A 16,608-nucleotide genomic window follows, 5' to 3' on the forward strand; every position below is an offset into this window, starting at 1 on the left:
TGGTAATACGATATGTTCCTCCATTGATGCTATCGACGCATAGCGGGGAAAACTCATCTGTTTTCGTCATATGTTACAAATTATTGGAAAAACAATTTATTAATAGAAGATCCAGAAGAGTTATTATTTTGACGTTCAAATCAATTAACGGACTAATTGCTGTTATGAAGATTTATATCTTTTATCAATATCAACTCCAAACGGAAATATCTAATATTATATTTTTTAATTTTAATTTCATTATTCAAAAAGATATGAATTTTCTTATTTCGTTAAAAGATCTACGAACTCTATTAGTCAGTAAAGTTTTATGTCTAATCTATATGTTTATTTGTAATTCTTGATATTACTATTAATGAATTATATTTTCAAAAAATAATCTAAGGCAAATAGTCTCTTTCTATTGCAAGATAAACATTAAATCGATAAATAGTTTTGATTTGACCTTAAATTAGGAAATAGTTTATCTTTAGACACCAAAATCAAAAAACATAATTACAATCTAACTTTGTATGAAATGACGATCATCATTTAAACCTCCAAATTTGGCAAATGTGAGACTACACTAATAATGACCAAGATGTAAATATAACCTCAAAAAAAAAAAAAAAAAAAAAAGAACTGTATTTCAATAATTGAGAAGATATACAAGTACATATAATTACAGAACATCCCTGAGCTTTAACACATGGAAGCTGCAATTCAGACAGTCTTTATATTATAAATTATTAACTCTCTCATATCTCTGTCTTCTGCTTGTCATCATGATCTATAACACACCTTCAATGCTTCTACCCCACTCTCACTAATTCATCAATTCAAATTTAAAAATTTCTATAACTAAATTCATAATTAATCCCATGCAATAGTTTCTCAATATATATGTTTTGCGTTATACATATATAATAACACCGGGCTTCATTTAATGAAACGTAGTGTAATCAAATGTGTTTCTAATATAATATTTATCATAAAAATCCATCTAATTATATTAGGCTTTGTTTAATGAAACGTAATATAATCAAATGCATTTTTAATATAATATTTATTATAAAAATACATCTAATTATATTACATTCAATTCCGAGCTTATATTCTCAATTTTCCCTATGAGAAAATGTCATTTTAATAAAAAATATCCCTAAGAACATAAATAATAATAATAATAATAAAAAACTAAAATTGTTTATATAGAAAATGTGTAAAGAACAAAAAGCACTCTCTTGGTGTTTCTTTATGCCATCATCTTCTTGGCTACAAGTAAACACCAATTTCTTTATGTCACCGCACGCTCCAATTTCAAAGCTTTCTAACAACCCGAAAATGCCTAAATTTCTTAGATTAAGTAACCTACAATAAAGTACGCCTATTGTGCTTGGGAAATTAGCAAGCAATGCTAACGTGCGCCTGATCGACACTGCATCGTTTTATCTGACCGTTACTTGAACAGTTACACTCTTACGTTAGCATCCACCTCCAGTGCCCGTTAGCATACTGTAATTAGCACCTAAGAAAATTATTTTCTCTTCGAATTGGAAATTCGATTTTACATCATTGAATCAAGAGAAAAATATTAACAAGAAAATCTTAATAATTTAGGAAACAAGAACAAAAATTGAAATTATTTTCAATTTATCCATACAATTTTTTTTTTTCAGATATTTTTTCTCTACTCAGGAATCGTAACCAACATCGGTCTCCAAGCTCTTCTCAATAGCCTGTACCTAAACGTACCCGATACCGGTCTAAGCGAACCGGCTCCACCGCGCCGAGCTGCCAAACCTCCAGTTCCGCCGCCACCGCCGCCACTTCCACCTCCACCCCCACCTCCACTACCTGTAACAGATAACAACTCTACTTCGCCATCGGCATCGGTATTATCCTCGTTTTTATCTTCAAACGGCGGAGAGGAAACGAATAAGTCCTTCAATTTGCGTCTAACTCTCTTCTTCTCCGGCGGATCCTTCTGGTGCTCAGGCTGTTCATCAAGACGGGGAATCCGGCGGCGGCGTTGGGGGTGGTGGTCAGATGTGCGAGAAAGAAGCATCCGGAGTGTCTTGCGGCGGCGGAGGTGAATAACAGGGCTTGTAGTTGGACTTTGAGTCGGGCTTCCCGATACAGAGCACTGTGTGGCTAAAAGCTTGAATTTGTGAAGAGTAGCCATTGAATCTCAGTATTTTAAGAGGAAATGAGAGATCTGAAAGAGAGAGGAATGGATTTGGCCATTTGATTCTCTTTACATTATTTTTGTTCTGTTTTTTGTTTTTTTTGGTTAGAAAAAGAAAAAGACCGGTGATGGGGATACAAGCGGCGTTGGAATATAGGAGGATGGGTTTCGATAGCTCTAAATTGTTATTGCTTTACACGTGGCATTCTATGGGAGATTTGGAACTTATGCTGAATGTGTCCAATTCCAATTAGGCAATAACCAAAGTGTTGAAAATGAAATTGTGTTTGTTTTAAGGATGATAATTAATTATGCTGTTTTCAAAATTAATTAATGTTGTGTGAGTCCAAAAGTTTTGTTATTAATTATGTAGTTGGCTTAAGTAGAAATGAAATAAATGAATGTTAACGTTGTTTTCTAGAAAACTTCAAATTTGGGTATTTAAAATAATTAAATTTTATAATTTCTTCTCTCATTCTCTTTAAGAAAATGTAATTGCCATTTTATCAGGGCATTTATTTTTTTCAATATTTTGATTTCATTAATGTGTATAAACTTTATTAAATACAACAAGCGGGTGTATCACTCTGGAGATGAAGAACCACTGATCGAACCATTTCGGTTTGGTTCAGTCAGCTATTCAAGAGAAATTCAGTTTGTTAAGTTATTTAGTTTGGAATTCATTATTTGGTTGGAATAGATTTCACAGAAATTCATCAAATGGGTTAAAACGAATTAATATGACAACCAATCAAAATAGAAAGAAGCAACTGGTTCCATTCAAATACCAATATTTGTTTGGTCTGCGTCCAGAAAATTTGGTTTCTATTTGGCCCTGACCGTTTGCTCACCCTATATCACACTATGACATTGTGAATTATATTTAATTTTGCAAAATAAATTAATTTTTATTTACATTATATACATGTGTCTGCACAAGTGTACGCATTTAAATATTACTACTATTTTATAACTTAAGTGACATTCACACATTTTTCATATTTTATAGTGATCGACGTCGCTTAATACTCCGACGAACATGTTATCCGTACTCATACTTTATTAAAATGGGCACTAATAAGCTTTAGAATACATAAAAAAGATAATAATGAATGATTATAAATATTAAAATAGACAAGTTATATTTATCTTACAACGCAAGAATTTTGGCACTATTAGCTACTCATATTCTAAATCTGGACTTCGTTAATGTATTCAAAACATTGAAAAGCAAAAGGATAAAAGCAATACCTTCTTAAAAGATGAATTAATTTAATGATAAAAGGAAACAAGCAATTGAAATTATAAGCTCATCCACTAATCTCAGGCAGTGTGAAGTACAGAACCAAACCAATCGATAGAAAATTATGAGAACGTAGCAAATCTTGCTCATAATAAGTAACAGACTATAGCAAATTTAACTATTTACTAATATTTACAGATGCAGAAACTTGAGAGTTAAAAAAAAAGATTATACATCTCCCAAACTGCTGCATCCGACAGAGAAGAGAAGAGCAGAACAGAACACATTCCCCTTGTTGTCCGAAGTTTCATCTCCAAATACCAGCACGAGCTCTGTAGATAAATACTCAAAATATTACCATCCTAGCTCACAAGAAATTGGTCACATTGTTCTTACAATCTTCCCCTGTTACAAAAAATACAAAGGGTTTAGATTGTCTCATACCATGTTCAATGGCAAACATTTCTGCGAGTCAAAAATTTGATTATAATCAAAACAAGAAAAATAATAGATGATTGGATATGTATACTGCCTAGGCTTAGTATGTTAACATCAAAACAAAACAATATAATACTAAGCAAATGGCAATAAATATAGTGAAACTTAAAACATAATTAGTGAAACAAAATGTTTCAACTTTCATCTAAACTAGTAGTAGTAGTAGTAGTATAGTTGCTGACCCATTTATCGGTCTGGATTGAGTCTGGTGAAAATGAAGGCGCTTGATTCAGTAGTCCAACTCCAACATCATCAGTACTAGTAGTAGCAGTAGTAGTTGTAGTCGTAGAGCTGCTAACCCATTTATCGGTTATTGAGTCCGGCGAAAATGGAGGGGCTTGATTCAATAGTCCAACATCATCCTCCTTAATATCCATGACATGTGGTTTCTCTGACCCATAATTTTCATTCTCAATTTTTTTCAGACAGTTCAAAACTTCTGCCATAGTAGGCCTCATGTCTCTCTCCTGTTGTAGGCATCGAAAAGCCAATTCTGCAACTGATGTAGCCATCCTCTTTATTGCATTATCTTTTTCAAAACCAAGACATGGATCTACTAACTCATTTAGTGAACGATTTTGAATTTTGTTGACTGCCATGTTTGCCAAATTGATGTCATGCCGGTGCCTATTGGTGTCTACTGCCTGTAATGACGATATAAGCTCGATCAAGACCACTCCAAAGCTGTAAACGTCGCTTTTATCGGTTAGATGGTAGCACTGATAATACTCGGGATCGACATAACCAGGTGTGCCTTGTGGAGCAGTTGAGACGTGAGTAACATCATTAGGAAACAAACGAGATAATCCAAAATCAGCCACTTTAACACGGAAGTTGTTGTCTAGTAGAATGTTGTCGGTTTTGACATCTCGGTGTATAACATCTGAAGCATGAAGGTAAGCTAAAGCATCAGCTGTTTCAATGGCAACGCTTAAGCGAACAGACCAAGTAAGTGAACCAGATTTTGACCGGTTCCCATGAAGATGATCTGCGACAGTTCCATTAGGAACATATTCATAAACGAGGATTAGTTCTCTGCTACGTCTCGAAGTGCATCCATATAATGCCACAAGGTTCTTATGTCGCAATCGAGTTAGTATCTCAACTTCATTCATGAACTGCTCAGCGCGCCTCATATTGTTCTCAAATAGACGCTTGACAGCAACAACACGCCCATCATTGAGAACACCTGATCAATGAAACAGTAAACACAGCAATTAAGAAACAAAGTGTTATTATCATATACTGCCTTTGAAGCCAATTTATTATATATGCAGCAAATAACACAATATAAAGTCACATTATCTACTAACCATAGTAAACAGTGCCAAAGCCTCCATCTCCTAGTTCTTTGGAAGGATTGAAATTGTCTGTGGCTTCCACAAGTTCCTCATAGGTGAAGACTTGAGCTCCAAAGTAGGTGCTTCCCTTTTCAAGGTCAGATTTCGAGGAGGGATAAGAAGGGGTAGTTTTGGAGAAAGCAATTATAGGTGCAGTTTGCTCTTTGCTTAGAGGAGGAGGTGTAGGCAGGTCTTTACTCTGTGTTTGAGAGGCTACTCTTTTTCTTCGTTGTACCATGAGCAAGAACCAGCAACCCAAACCAATACCAACAACTCCTGCTCCCGCTATGCCAAGTCCTGGAAATGAAATAGAAGATTGATAAGATTTTCTGTCATTGTGAATATGCAACAATCTATTCATAGCAGACTGAAACTATACCTACTCCAAGCGAAACTTTAGATTTGCTCCCTCCTGTAACAATCATGACATACAGAAACATCAGTTAAGACATGAAAGACCAAACTGGCACAAACTTCAGGACGTAACTTTTAGGCAGAATGAATAATCGCTTCTAAAATAATATTATTGTATTATTGTCTCTGTTTTTTTTTTTTTTTTTTTTTTTTTTTTTTTTTTTTTTTTTTTTTTTTTTTTTTTTTTTTTTTAAATTGAAGAACAAATAGATTCCTGAATTCAATCAAAACTTTCTAATAGAATGATGTTCTTGTCTTCATGTACATTTCTGACCAATTATAGCATATCAAATATGAAATTTAAGCCAATCTTCCGAATCACCAAGGAAAATTATAAAATGACACAGGAATTCAATCTCACCAGGGATTCTACATAATAGTTCCGCAATATACACATAAAATTGTTCCTTTACTGGTAAAATTTTGCAAATTTCAGATTGGTATAAATTTCATTCAAAAATAGGACAAACATACTAGGCACTGATGAGCTTTGGCTTAGTATTGGAGTCGTCTCCTGTAAGATTGCGAACTTAAACAAAGATTAGAGCCTAAATAACGAAGAAAGAAAAACAGGGCAAAAACAGAGCATACAAGTGAATTGCATTTTCCGTTTTCCCCTCCCTAAACAATAAATATGCCTGCCTTAAAGAACTTTTGGGAGAATTGTTTATGAAGGTTAAACGAGATGTGTATTTAACATCTCCTGCATAGGATTGGGGCACAGATAGAGTACACAGAAGACCCAAGAAGGCGAAGCTTAATCTAGATAATTATCAACTAAATCAAGAAATTAAGACTCTGCCTTGGTGGTTCTTGAAGTTCAACGAAAAGCAGTTGGTGTAACTTTGGTTTAATGGTATTGAGATAGACTTGGGGAGATTGAGAATTGCCAGTTTGAATCTAAGTTAGAGCCCAATTATAAAAGGGCCATTTATTTCTTACCTGGGCAAAGCCGATCACCACACATGCAAAGGAATTTATCGGAGCTCGCATCAAACCCACAATGCCCACCAGAGTGATAACACTCTTCGCAATCATCAGCATAAGGATTTCTATAACTCACATTAAACCCATCCCTCAAAACCTCCCCAAGTAAAGACCTATTACCCTGAAGAACATGAACAGATTTTTCAAGAATTGGCACCGTAATAATAACGCTGCACTGAAATATATTCAAAATAGGATCGCTAGGAACCGGACCAAACAAGTAATAAGCATCCCTCTTCCCATTCATTTCACAAGTGAATAGGTTATCCGGCTCATAAGGTATGACAGAGTCATTGCATCCATAAAACATAGTAAGAACTTCATTGCTAGAGCCAAGACTAAAGAGCGTGTTATTAAAAGTGGTATTAGCTAATTGTTGGGCGCATGTAGTGTTGTACAGGTCTGATCGGGAGAGAATAAGCGTCTGTCTGGCTTGGTCGAGTTCAATGACTCGGTAACTCAGTGAGTTAACTGTTAGAAGAGTGATTGAATCGTTAACACAAGTGAGTTGAAAACCCGGCAGGCCGCAATATGCTGGATTTTCGCTGCCTGTAAAAGGGTAATAGATGTCTACAAGATCTCCACAGTAGAAAGTCCGGTTGCAGCTAGAGAGAGTAGCATTAGAGGGAAACGACGTCGTTTCAAGAACGCAGAAAACAAAGATGATGATAGCAGACCGACAGACAGTCAAGGTGGTGGAGGTGGTGAGTGGTTGCATTGGAGGAGGAAGGGTGAGAATTGAGTGTGAAAAGGCATAGAAGAATAATAGGATGGTGGTGAAATGGAGGATGGTTGTGGCCTAGAGTGGTGATGGCATGGCTGCCTTCGGTTGACTTGGACCAGAGTATAATGTGTTTTCAAGGATGTTTTAAAAGGATCCATGTAAGAAAATGCAAATGGTGGCTTTGTGTCTACGTGTTCCTCATTTTCTTTTTCTAAATTAATCAATTACGGATTTTTGTCCTCTTATTTGAATTAAGATAATTAAATAATGTATAGTGAAGGGAATTAGGTCATCATCGTTTGGTAGAATTTTCGGAGGAAAAATTTTTTTAAGTATATTTTTTCTAGAAGTAGTTGAAATTTAGAAATCACTAACACCAAGGTTGTTGAAATTTCTGGTGTGTTTGGACAGCTAAAGAGACGACTTTTCCACGTTTGTAGTTCATATTCATGATTGATCCATTAATTTTTTATTATTATTTCAAATGAATTCTATATACAAATATATGAATATAAAATATATTTTTTATTGTATGTGTGATTCAAATTAAAATGATATTCAATTAAAACTCTTTAAAATAGTAATAATTATAGAAAACTCTTAAATTTATAAGTAAATTCGTTCCTAAAAAGCAATATTTTTGTGATGTATTTTTTCACAATATCGTAAAATTGAAAAGTAAAAGTTAAAATAAATTTGAATTATAACAGTGATGAGCAATAATTGATTCTAAAAAAAAATCAAATTCAATCGAATCATTTTGATCTGGTTCAATTAGTTATTTTATAAATTTCATAATCAATCGGTTTGGCAGAAAAATTTTACAACTTTTAATTTTAATTTAATTTAATTTTATATATATCTAACTATATCTATTTTTATGTTTAAACTAGCTGATTTAATTCGAATTAACCAAATTAAATTGGTTCGATTCAGTTATTTATATCATTATCACTAAAAATATTATCCATCCAAATGGAATGCTCAACCCTATTTGATTGAAAGACCTAATACATTTTTTTTTTTTTTTTTTTTTTTTTTGCAATTTTAGAACACAGAAAAATGACAAAATTTCAGCAATCGTTTTCTTCACCGAAGTGGTTTTAGCTGAGTTCATGTATCAAATTATCAAATGTATTGGATGGGGACGGCTGACGTACAGTCCAACCACCCGGGTATGGGTTTAATTGGAGTTCTATAGTAGATTTGATTGGTCAAAATACAAGATCGTATATAATATGTATTTCATCACTATATTGATACTAGCCACAATATTTTGATGAAGTTAATTAAGTTAATCTTGAAAATACATAATTGTCAGTGCTTTTTTCACTAATATTTATCAAAAGAAAAGAAAATACTATATTTGGAAAATTAGAAGGTAATGCCTATGGCCAGATCCAAGAAACTTCTGTTACTAGTAAATCAATATAAATTTGTATTTGAGAATGAAACATTTTTTTTTTTTTAAAGAATGAAGTCATATATATACAATCATGGAAACAGCAAAGGAAAAACAACGATAGAAAGAGAGAGATGAAAAAGTAAGAGTGACACTGAGTACAGCGAAAAGAAGTATCAAATCCTCAAAAACAAAATATATGGTTATAAATCATATTTTCCTACTAAGCCCATATTGAAATTTACAAATATGACATTTATTTGTTAATTATTGATTCGGTTGTCATAGTTATACTTAATATAATTACTTCCCAACTACTAGATTTTTAATTTTTTCTATTTAATTTTATTGAATAATTAATTTTTTTCCGAATTAAATACTTGATTAATATAAACTATTTTATAACTGACATACTTTCCATTCCTTATATTTAATTTCAATATGTCCTTATAAGTATATACTTATATTTAACATTATTATTATAAGCACAGAAGGAAGTACTTTCAGCGAAAAAATTTCAGTAAGCATATGCAATTTTTTCTCTTCACGTATTTGCTATTTTAACAAATCGATTTTTCTATTACTATCATGAGATAACCAAAAATTCATTTGTATATGCAAATAGTTTGTGTTTTATATTTGCTTGATGTCAATTTTAACTTCATAAACTTTTAGAATTTAAATATTATTATACTTAGGTACTTCAATTTTGATTGATTGCTCATACTAAAATAAAATTTATTATGAAATATTTTTTATTTAATAGTGATAAACTTTTCTATAGCTATTACACTTCTATTCTTGAAAATAACAAAAAATGGGCTTTACAGTGACAACGTTAATCTTGAAAATAACAAAATGGTTGAACAGTTAACTCAGACATTTAACTTGTCTTAGATCGAGCATTATAAAATCATCTTAGTACCTTATTTTATGTTACAACTGAGTTTTGTATTTAATATTTTAGTTTATTTATAAATAAGCCCCTTAATATATTAATTACAGTCTATCAATATGGTAACAACTAAGATGGGTAGAGAACAAATTTACTGTATATGTTTCTTTAGCTAAGTTCCAATAAATTTTTGAAACTAAAAGCATATATCTCTTTAAAACACAGTTGAAGTTCTGAACGACATGAGAATTTAAAAACCAACATATTTATCATTTTTCTAGTAGTTTTCGCATTACATACTAAACTACATATTTACAATTTGGTGAAAAGTAGGTCATCATCTTCATAATAAAAGATTTGTAGAAAAATTAGTTAGTGCACACTTAATTTATAGAGGTAAAACCAATGAAATTTAAAATAAAATAAAAAAGTGATTATAAAATGGAAAAAATTTAAGTACTTTGAAAACTCAATAACTTTATTCTAATTCTTAAATAAATGATGAAAAAAGTTCAGTAATTCTGAAGTCACCATTAGTATTTTAATATGTATCAATTCACGTGAAACACAGATATTATTTTAGATTATTCTTGACAACCAACCAGCCAAACAATAAATTTTGGATTATCCATTATCAATTTTTGAAAAGTTCAATTGATCCTGAGCTCAAAAGCAGATTAAAAAAAAAAGGAAAGGAAAGACTTAAGTTAATTAAAATATGAGAGTTAGAGGGTAGATTCTAGAGATAGAAATAGAATTTTGTCACAGCCCCATATGCTCAAACATTTGTTGTTATCAAAAAGATGAAAGAAAGCTTGAGCGAGCTTGTTTTGATTGTTTGTTGCAACGTTAGAGTTAATAAATTCAATGGCAAAATATTTTGTACTAGCAATTTAAATCTAATAACTCTTCTTGCTTCAAAATTTTTTAGAAAGGTCAATCATTTCTTATTTTTGGTCATAAAATTGCAGATATAACAAATTTTCTTCGTCTTGTTGGAATTGAATAGGTCAATTACTGTATCTGATTAAGAGAATGATAAGGTCAAATATTGTATGCCGTGGAATTATAGGGGAAGTGTTTGGTTAGAGTATCATCCACCATCATGTTTAATCATACCTAATATCTTGGTATTGTCTAATAAAAAAGTAATAAACTAATTGATCATCACCTAATCCTGGGGTGATTGGGTGGAAGACAACATATTCTAATCAAGGATGCCATGCTCGAGGACAAGTTTTAGTGGGCTTATATGAAGAATAGTAGAATTTTCTTGCGGCACTATTGTAAACTAAACAAAGATGCCACCCCAGAAAATAGCAAGGAAAAACAGCAGTAGAAAGAAAAAGAAGACACACCTGATTCCTGTTGATTTGTTGTTCCACAACTAAACGGTTGAGCCTGATCAGTGCAATAACAAGCAAATGAACTAGTAGTATAGTTGTAACCACACAGCCCACCAGACAATTTACACGTGGCACAAGTAGAATCATTTGCAGTCCATTGAAGTCCAAAACCCTGCTCTAAAGCTGCAATCAAATTTTCCTCTCTAGGACTAATCTCTATAGGCAGAACAGCTGATTCTGTTGCCGGAACAGTAACGCTATTTTTGCAGGATACCAAGAAGCTGATTATTGCATTGTCATAACCACTTAGCCTTCTTGTCACATAAAAACCATTGCTATCGCTGTCGTTTAAGGTACAAGTAAACTGACTTGAAAACCCTTGAGGAGTAGGAATTGCAGTCGAAAGAGCAGGACAATCATAGTACAGAGTTATATTCCGAATACCCGAAGAATAATTGAAAGAAGCTGAATTCAAAGTGGTGTTGTGAAGGAGATTAGGACAGATTCCTCCTATGTAGTCTGTTCTAGCAACCTTAAGAGTCCGTGACTCGCTATCGATGTCAAGGACTTGGTAAGTTAGATTCGTGATTGTGATCACTGCGGTTTCTTCTGTGCAATTAAGCCAGAAGTCCGGTTGGCCACAGTAATTAGGTCGAGCTGATCCCCAGAAAGGATAGCTAATACCTGTAATGTTTCCACAATCAAATGTTCCGCTGCAGTTCTGGTATCGCTCATCAATTGCAGATACAAATCTTGAAGGGTAGAGAAAGATTATAGTAATGATTAAAGCCAAAGACAGGGTTGTGAAGGAATAGGATTGCATTTTCAGAGAGAGGAAGAGAGATGAAGAGATGCAGAAAATTCTTCTTAGTGCTTAGATATAACGTAAGGAAATGGAAACGTGTTTTGGCTTTTGACAAAATGAAAAAAAATTAATGGGTTTGGCTGCATTTGGATGAGTTTCAAGTGTATGTGATTTTTGTCAAAGAAGGTTCTATTGGAATAGTTAAAGGTGGTCAATGATGGAAAATAATAGGAATAAAGTGACTCAGCAACTTATTTTCTAAGCATTTGTAGCAGGAAACCTATGGAATAAGCTAGTATAAAAATCAAAACGCTGAACATACATGTACAGTTAAATATATGGTCCTTTCTGAAGAGTCAAAATAAACCACCCACACAGAAAATCTGCTAAAATCAGAAATTTAAAATAATTTTGAAACACTCGTGCTTAATATTTTTATATTCTAGAAAGCAACAAAGTCAAGAAAATGAGGACCGGTGTTTATAATATTTTAGTTTGTAATATCTATTTTTACAAAGTCTAAGCTAACAAAAACCTGTGCACATCTACATCTAACATGTTTCCTCCTGAGTTTCCTCCTTGTATAGGACCTAAATTCAAGATTTGACAGGAAAAAGGCTGATTTGCATAAGATAATGGATGCTGAAATTTCTTGAGTTTTATGGGGACTTTATTACTTCTTGGAACTGTTATGCAAATTCACAAACCAGATTATTAGAGCGTAATGTAAGGCAGTCTCCTTCACAGAAAAGGAGAGTTGGAAAGGAATTTCCAAACTGGATGATGATGATGAGAGGTCTAGAATAGGAGAACAAGCAAGGAACGCAGACTAAGATGTTTTTTAACAGAATACTAAAATTAATCAACATAAGCTTAGACAGCCAAACAAATAATTCCTAATATCAATATTCTTATAATTAGTGAATTCATCATATTTTCCATGTGTTCAGACTGGAAATGGAGACTATCCAACTTTGAAAGCTACATGGAGACAGAAAATGGACCACCACTTCAAAATTTAAGACAATCTTCATTTATATATGCCCAGAGCCTTAAATACTCTGCACAATAAATTGTAATCCTAAACATCTTAATTAAGCACTACAAAAGTGAAAGTTACAGTTTAATTTATTTAACTAATAGTTTCTTAAGTTCCAAAGTTCAAGTTCTGAAGGTATTTTGTAATAGAAAATTTATCCTTATACATCAGAACCAAAATAAAATTGTGTGTAATAGGTTGTAACGTTGCCGAACATTGACCATAACTAGTGTGTGAAAGTGACTATTGTGAAAATTACTAGTTAAATAATTAATCACAGCCTGGAGGGAAGGTACCCTGTAATTGTCATTGCCTGTACCTAAAATTAATCTCACCATCTAACTCCAGGGCATAAAAGAAATGCCTATTAGCTATAAAAGGAGGCACATACCTGGCCTGGAAGAACATAGATTTGCAGTTGGTTGATCATTGCAAAAGCAAGTAAATCCATTTGTAGTTGTGTTAAATCCACAAGTCCCGCCAGAGTCGACACATGTAAGGCATTGATCATTAGTACTTATTTGCCACTCCAATATAAACCCCTGCCCTAATGCATCATTGATTGATATTCTATTGTTCTCCAAGTCCTGAGCACTTGTTTCAAGAACTGGAACAATGACACTGCTATTACACGAATTGACTGAGACTTCTGTGGTTACGCAATAGACTTCGATGCTTGTTCCATTTATTAAGCAGTCAGGTAGATGAATAATTTCTGAGAAAGGACTATTTGGTGTGGAAGAGCAACCATACAGTAGGGTCAGGTTCCTAAGCCCTGAGGCATATCTGAAGATGGTGAAATCTAGGGAACTATTATACAAGTAGGTAGGGCAAATATTGTTATGGAAATCCTCTCTAGCTAGTCTAAGGACCTGATTTTCAGAGGTCATATCAAGAATTCTGTATGTATTAGAAAGAAATCTGATAATTGGGATATTGTCTTGGCACTTCAGCTCAAGACCTGGTAGACCACAATAATCTGCTCGGTTTCCGCCCCAGAAAGGATAACCGATATTTTTAATGTCTCCACATTCAAATGGCTGAGTGCAGTTTGTATAATGATAATCATAGGCTGCAAAAGATATATGAATGTCTCTTGAAGAAAGAAATATGAGCAAAAGAGAAAGAAATGTAGGTGTAAAACGACTAGTATACATATTTTTTAATCTAGCTAGAGGATAAGGAAAAACGGGGTACACAAAGTAGATAAGGAGAGAAATGATGGAAAATTGAAAATCAAATGGAAGAAGGACAAGCCTGTTTTGGAAGTTCTACTTGTCCTTAAAAGATGCTGGAAACAGTAAAATTATGAGTCACTCCAAACTCAGTCAATGGAATTGATTGCAAATTGTAAATACTAATATCCGAATCTTTAGGAACTAACAAACGTTGTAATCAGACAAATTAATGATATTGCACTGGAATGATCTTCTAGGAATAAGTTCCAAGTGCAAAAGTTCAAAATAACCATAAATATTATACACCAAATATGAATCAGAGACTGTAAAAATATTGACTAGTATGCTTGTCCCTGATTTTATGTGGGTCCAATAAATAAGCTTCATCAGTATTTCATTTTCTTTAAGCTGTATTCCTGCTTTAATTCAGTACTTGCAGTGGCTAACATAATCTGCAGGATTCCTGTTGTATTCTGCACACTGCACAGTACTAACTGGCACAAACTAATCTGCATAACTTACTAGTGGTGAAAGCAACGCCATTTGTTGTTGCAAAAAACTTCACTAAGCAAATAGTCAACTACCATTATTATTGTTTAAACCAGAGAGAATGATACCCATAAGGGTATGGAGCTCAAATCGCATAAGATAACAAGTGGGGGTGCGGGTGCTTATTAAACTAGCATGTGAAGAATGATGATCACAGAATGAAGGGTTTTCACACCTAATTGCTGCTAAACAACTCTGATCGTGAGGTACTGCCGAAGCAGAAGTTGGCTAATTAAATCATCATAAAATGAATCTAAAGAAAAGAATTTGCAGGACTGCAACTGAAGGAATTGACCTTAGTTGACTTTTGAAGACCATATGACGACTGCAACCACTAGAAAGATTCACAGTGATCATCTATTTCTGAACTGCAAACTTGTTCAATTTGTTGGCGGAGCAATTGGTGAATCGGAAGTTTATTGTTATAAAAGAGCTATTGAGCCCTTTTTAATTGTAAAAATTTTAACTGTTCCATTTGACATTAGCTGCGAAAATAGTTGGTTCAAGATTATTGGCAAGAGATAAATTTTACCTTGTCACTTGTCAGCAACAAGGAAAATGCTAAGGTTACAGGCTTTGCCAAAAATATCAAACTAGAAGCACAGCATTTCTCGGTTGACAACGACGTGGCTGACATGCTACCAAATCTTCTTATTATCCAGTTGTTATGATGGCAGCACCTTTGAAAAATATCGTATAACAACAATAATTAATTGTTCACTAGTAAAATTGTGACTACCACTGTCTATAAACTAAAAAGCCTACGTATCCATTGTTAATTCGTCTAGTTCCGCAGTCTATAGTTATGAAAATATATATGGTGAACTTTCTTTTGACTAATTCATGAGAAAAGTAATAAACAAAGAAAAAACTGGAAAGAATCAAATGGTTAGGTGTTAACTTGCATCAAATAGATGGAGATGGATACATACCCGGTCTACTTTCAGGAACAGCATCTGGTGACCAAGTAGCACAAGTTTTTGATCCTGTAATTTGGCCGAGGAGACAATAGCAAGTCGTTTCATTAGAGAAGAAATCATATCCACAAGCTCCTTTCGAACTGAGACAATCATTACAAACTGTATTATCTACTTTCAATTTCACTTCAAATCCTTGTTTCAAGCTTTCTTTCAGACCTGTCAAATTGAAAAGCATTGTTTCCAAACTCAATTCATAAACCGGCACGAAAACGCTGCGATAACATGACCCAGGGCCAACAGCGTTCAATAAGACATAACCATTTTGAGGCAGAGACCCTGCGATGAAGCAATTGAATAGTGCTGGGATTCCAACAGGGCAACCGTATATAAATGTGAGATTCCGATAACCTGGAGAGTAATCGAAAAACTTAGAGTCAAGTGTGGTGTTAAGGAAGTCAGGTTTACAGAAATCATAGATATAATCTTCTCTTGCAATTTTCAGAATCTGATCGTCGTTGTTGATGTCCAGAACACGGTATTTTACACCGTTGATTTCTATTTTTGTTATATTTTTTTCGCACTTGAGCTCCAATTCAGGAACGCCGCAACCATACTGCCGATCACTTCCCCAGAAAGGATAGCCGGCGGAAATATTTCCACAGACGAATTTAGTAGCACAGGAAGTGTACAAGTCTGGGTTGCCTAAACAACAAGGAATTGCAATAGAGAAGAAAAACAAAAAGAGTGAAAATTTTGAAGAACTCATTTAAGTGGAGATGGAGAATTGTAAAACCTGAAAATGGAACAGTTAAAAGAAGGATTTGATGCAGAGGATACAGAAACGAGCTACATGCTATGAAATGCAACTACACAATGTGGTGAAAAAAAAAAAAAAGATATGCTTGACTTTTGTAACAGAGTAGTTGAGTTATTTTTTGTTTAATTTTGAAGTATATCAATTGAAAATATAGACGTATAGAAATTAAATAATAAATGATCTTTAAAACTAGAAAATAAAAATATATTTTGGGACATACGAAAAAAGAAAAGTATATATTGGGACAAATGCATTATTATTATTATTATTATTATTATTATTAT

At 33.4% G+C, this 16,608-nt stretch overlaps 3 protein-coding genes across 5 annotated transcripts; all 3 read right to left on the reverse strand.

Moving 5' to 3' along the window:
* Window positions 1–1,500: 1,500 nt before the first annotated feature.
* On the reverse strand, window positions 1,501–2,337 carry LOC149497068 (uncharacterized). Its single transcript, XM_089720275.1, has one exon. The coding sequence runs from the start codon at window positions 2,162–2,164 to the stop codon at window positions 1,670–1,672; it is 495 nt and encodes a 164-aa protein (XP_089576401.1). The 5' UTR covers window positions 2,165–2,337; the 3' UTR covers window positions 1,501–1,669.
* A 1,126-nt stretch (window positions 2,338–3,463) lies between these two features.
* Window positions 3,464–11,961, reverse strand: LOC105638757 (LEAF RUST 10 DISEASE-RESISTANCE LOCUS RECEPTOR-LIKE PROTEIN KINASE-like 1.3). 2 transcript variants are annotated; one of them, XM_089720264.1, is made up of 5 exons: window positions 11,029–11,961; window positions 5,628–5,660; window positions 5,222–5,545; window positions 4,091–5,097; window positions 3,464–3,815 (listed from the first exon to the last, which is right to left on the reverse strand). In XM_089720264.1, the coding sequence occupies exons 1-5, from the start codon at window positions 11,837–11,839 to the stop codon at window positions 3,792–3,794; spliced, it is 2,199 nt and encodes a 732-aa protein (XP_089576390.1). In that variant the 5' UTR covers window positions 11,840–11,961; the 3' UTR covers window positions 3,464–3,791. The 2 variants fall into 2 exon arrangements, with proteins under 2 accessions (XP_089576390.1, XP_089576391.1); XM_089720265.1 differs by lacking the exon at window positions 11,029–11,961 and adding an exon at window positions 6,605–7,914.
* A 102-nt stretch (window positions 11,962–12,063) lies between these two features.
* On the reverse strand, window positions 12,064–16,543 carry LOC149497069 (LEAF RUST 10 DISEASE-RESISTANCE LOCUS RECEPTOR-LIKE PROTEIN KINASE-like 2.4). 2 transcript variants are annotated; one of them, XM_089720270.1, is made up of 2 exons: window positions 15,520–15,658; window positions 12,064–15,267 (listed from the first exon to the last, which is right to left on the reverse strand). In XM_089720270.1, exon 2 carries the CDS (start codon window positions 14,015–14,017, stop codon window positions 13,232–13,234), a length of 786 nt encoding a protein of 261 aa, XP_089576396.1. In that variant the 5' UTR covers window positions 14,018–15,267; window positions 15,520–15,658; the 3' UTR covers window positions 12,064–13,231. The 2 variants fall into 2 exon arrangements, with proteins under 2 accessions (XP_089576396.1, XP_089576397.1); XM_089720271.1 differs by having other exon boundaries at window positions 14,018–15,267; window positions 15,520–16,543.
* Window positions 16,544–16,608: the final 65 nt, after the last annotated feature.

The sequence above is a fragment of the Jatropha curcas genome, chromosome 4, assembly GCF_041381405.1.
Source record: "Jatropha curcas cultivar XTBG-Jc1 chromosome 4, XTBG_Jcur_1.0, whole genome shotgun sequence".
NCBI lineage: Eukaryota > Viridiplantae > Streptophyta > Magnoliopsida > Malpighiales > Euphorbiaceae > Jatropha > Jatropha curcas.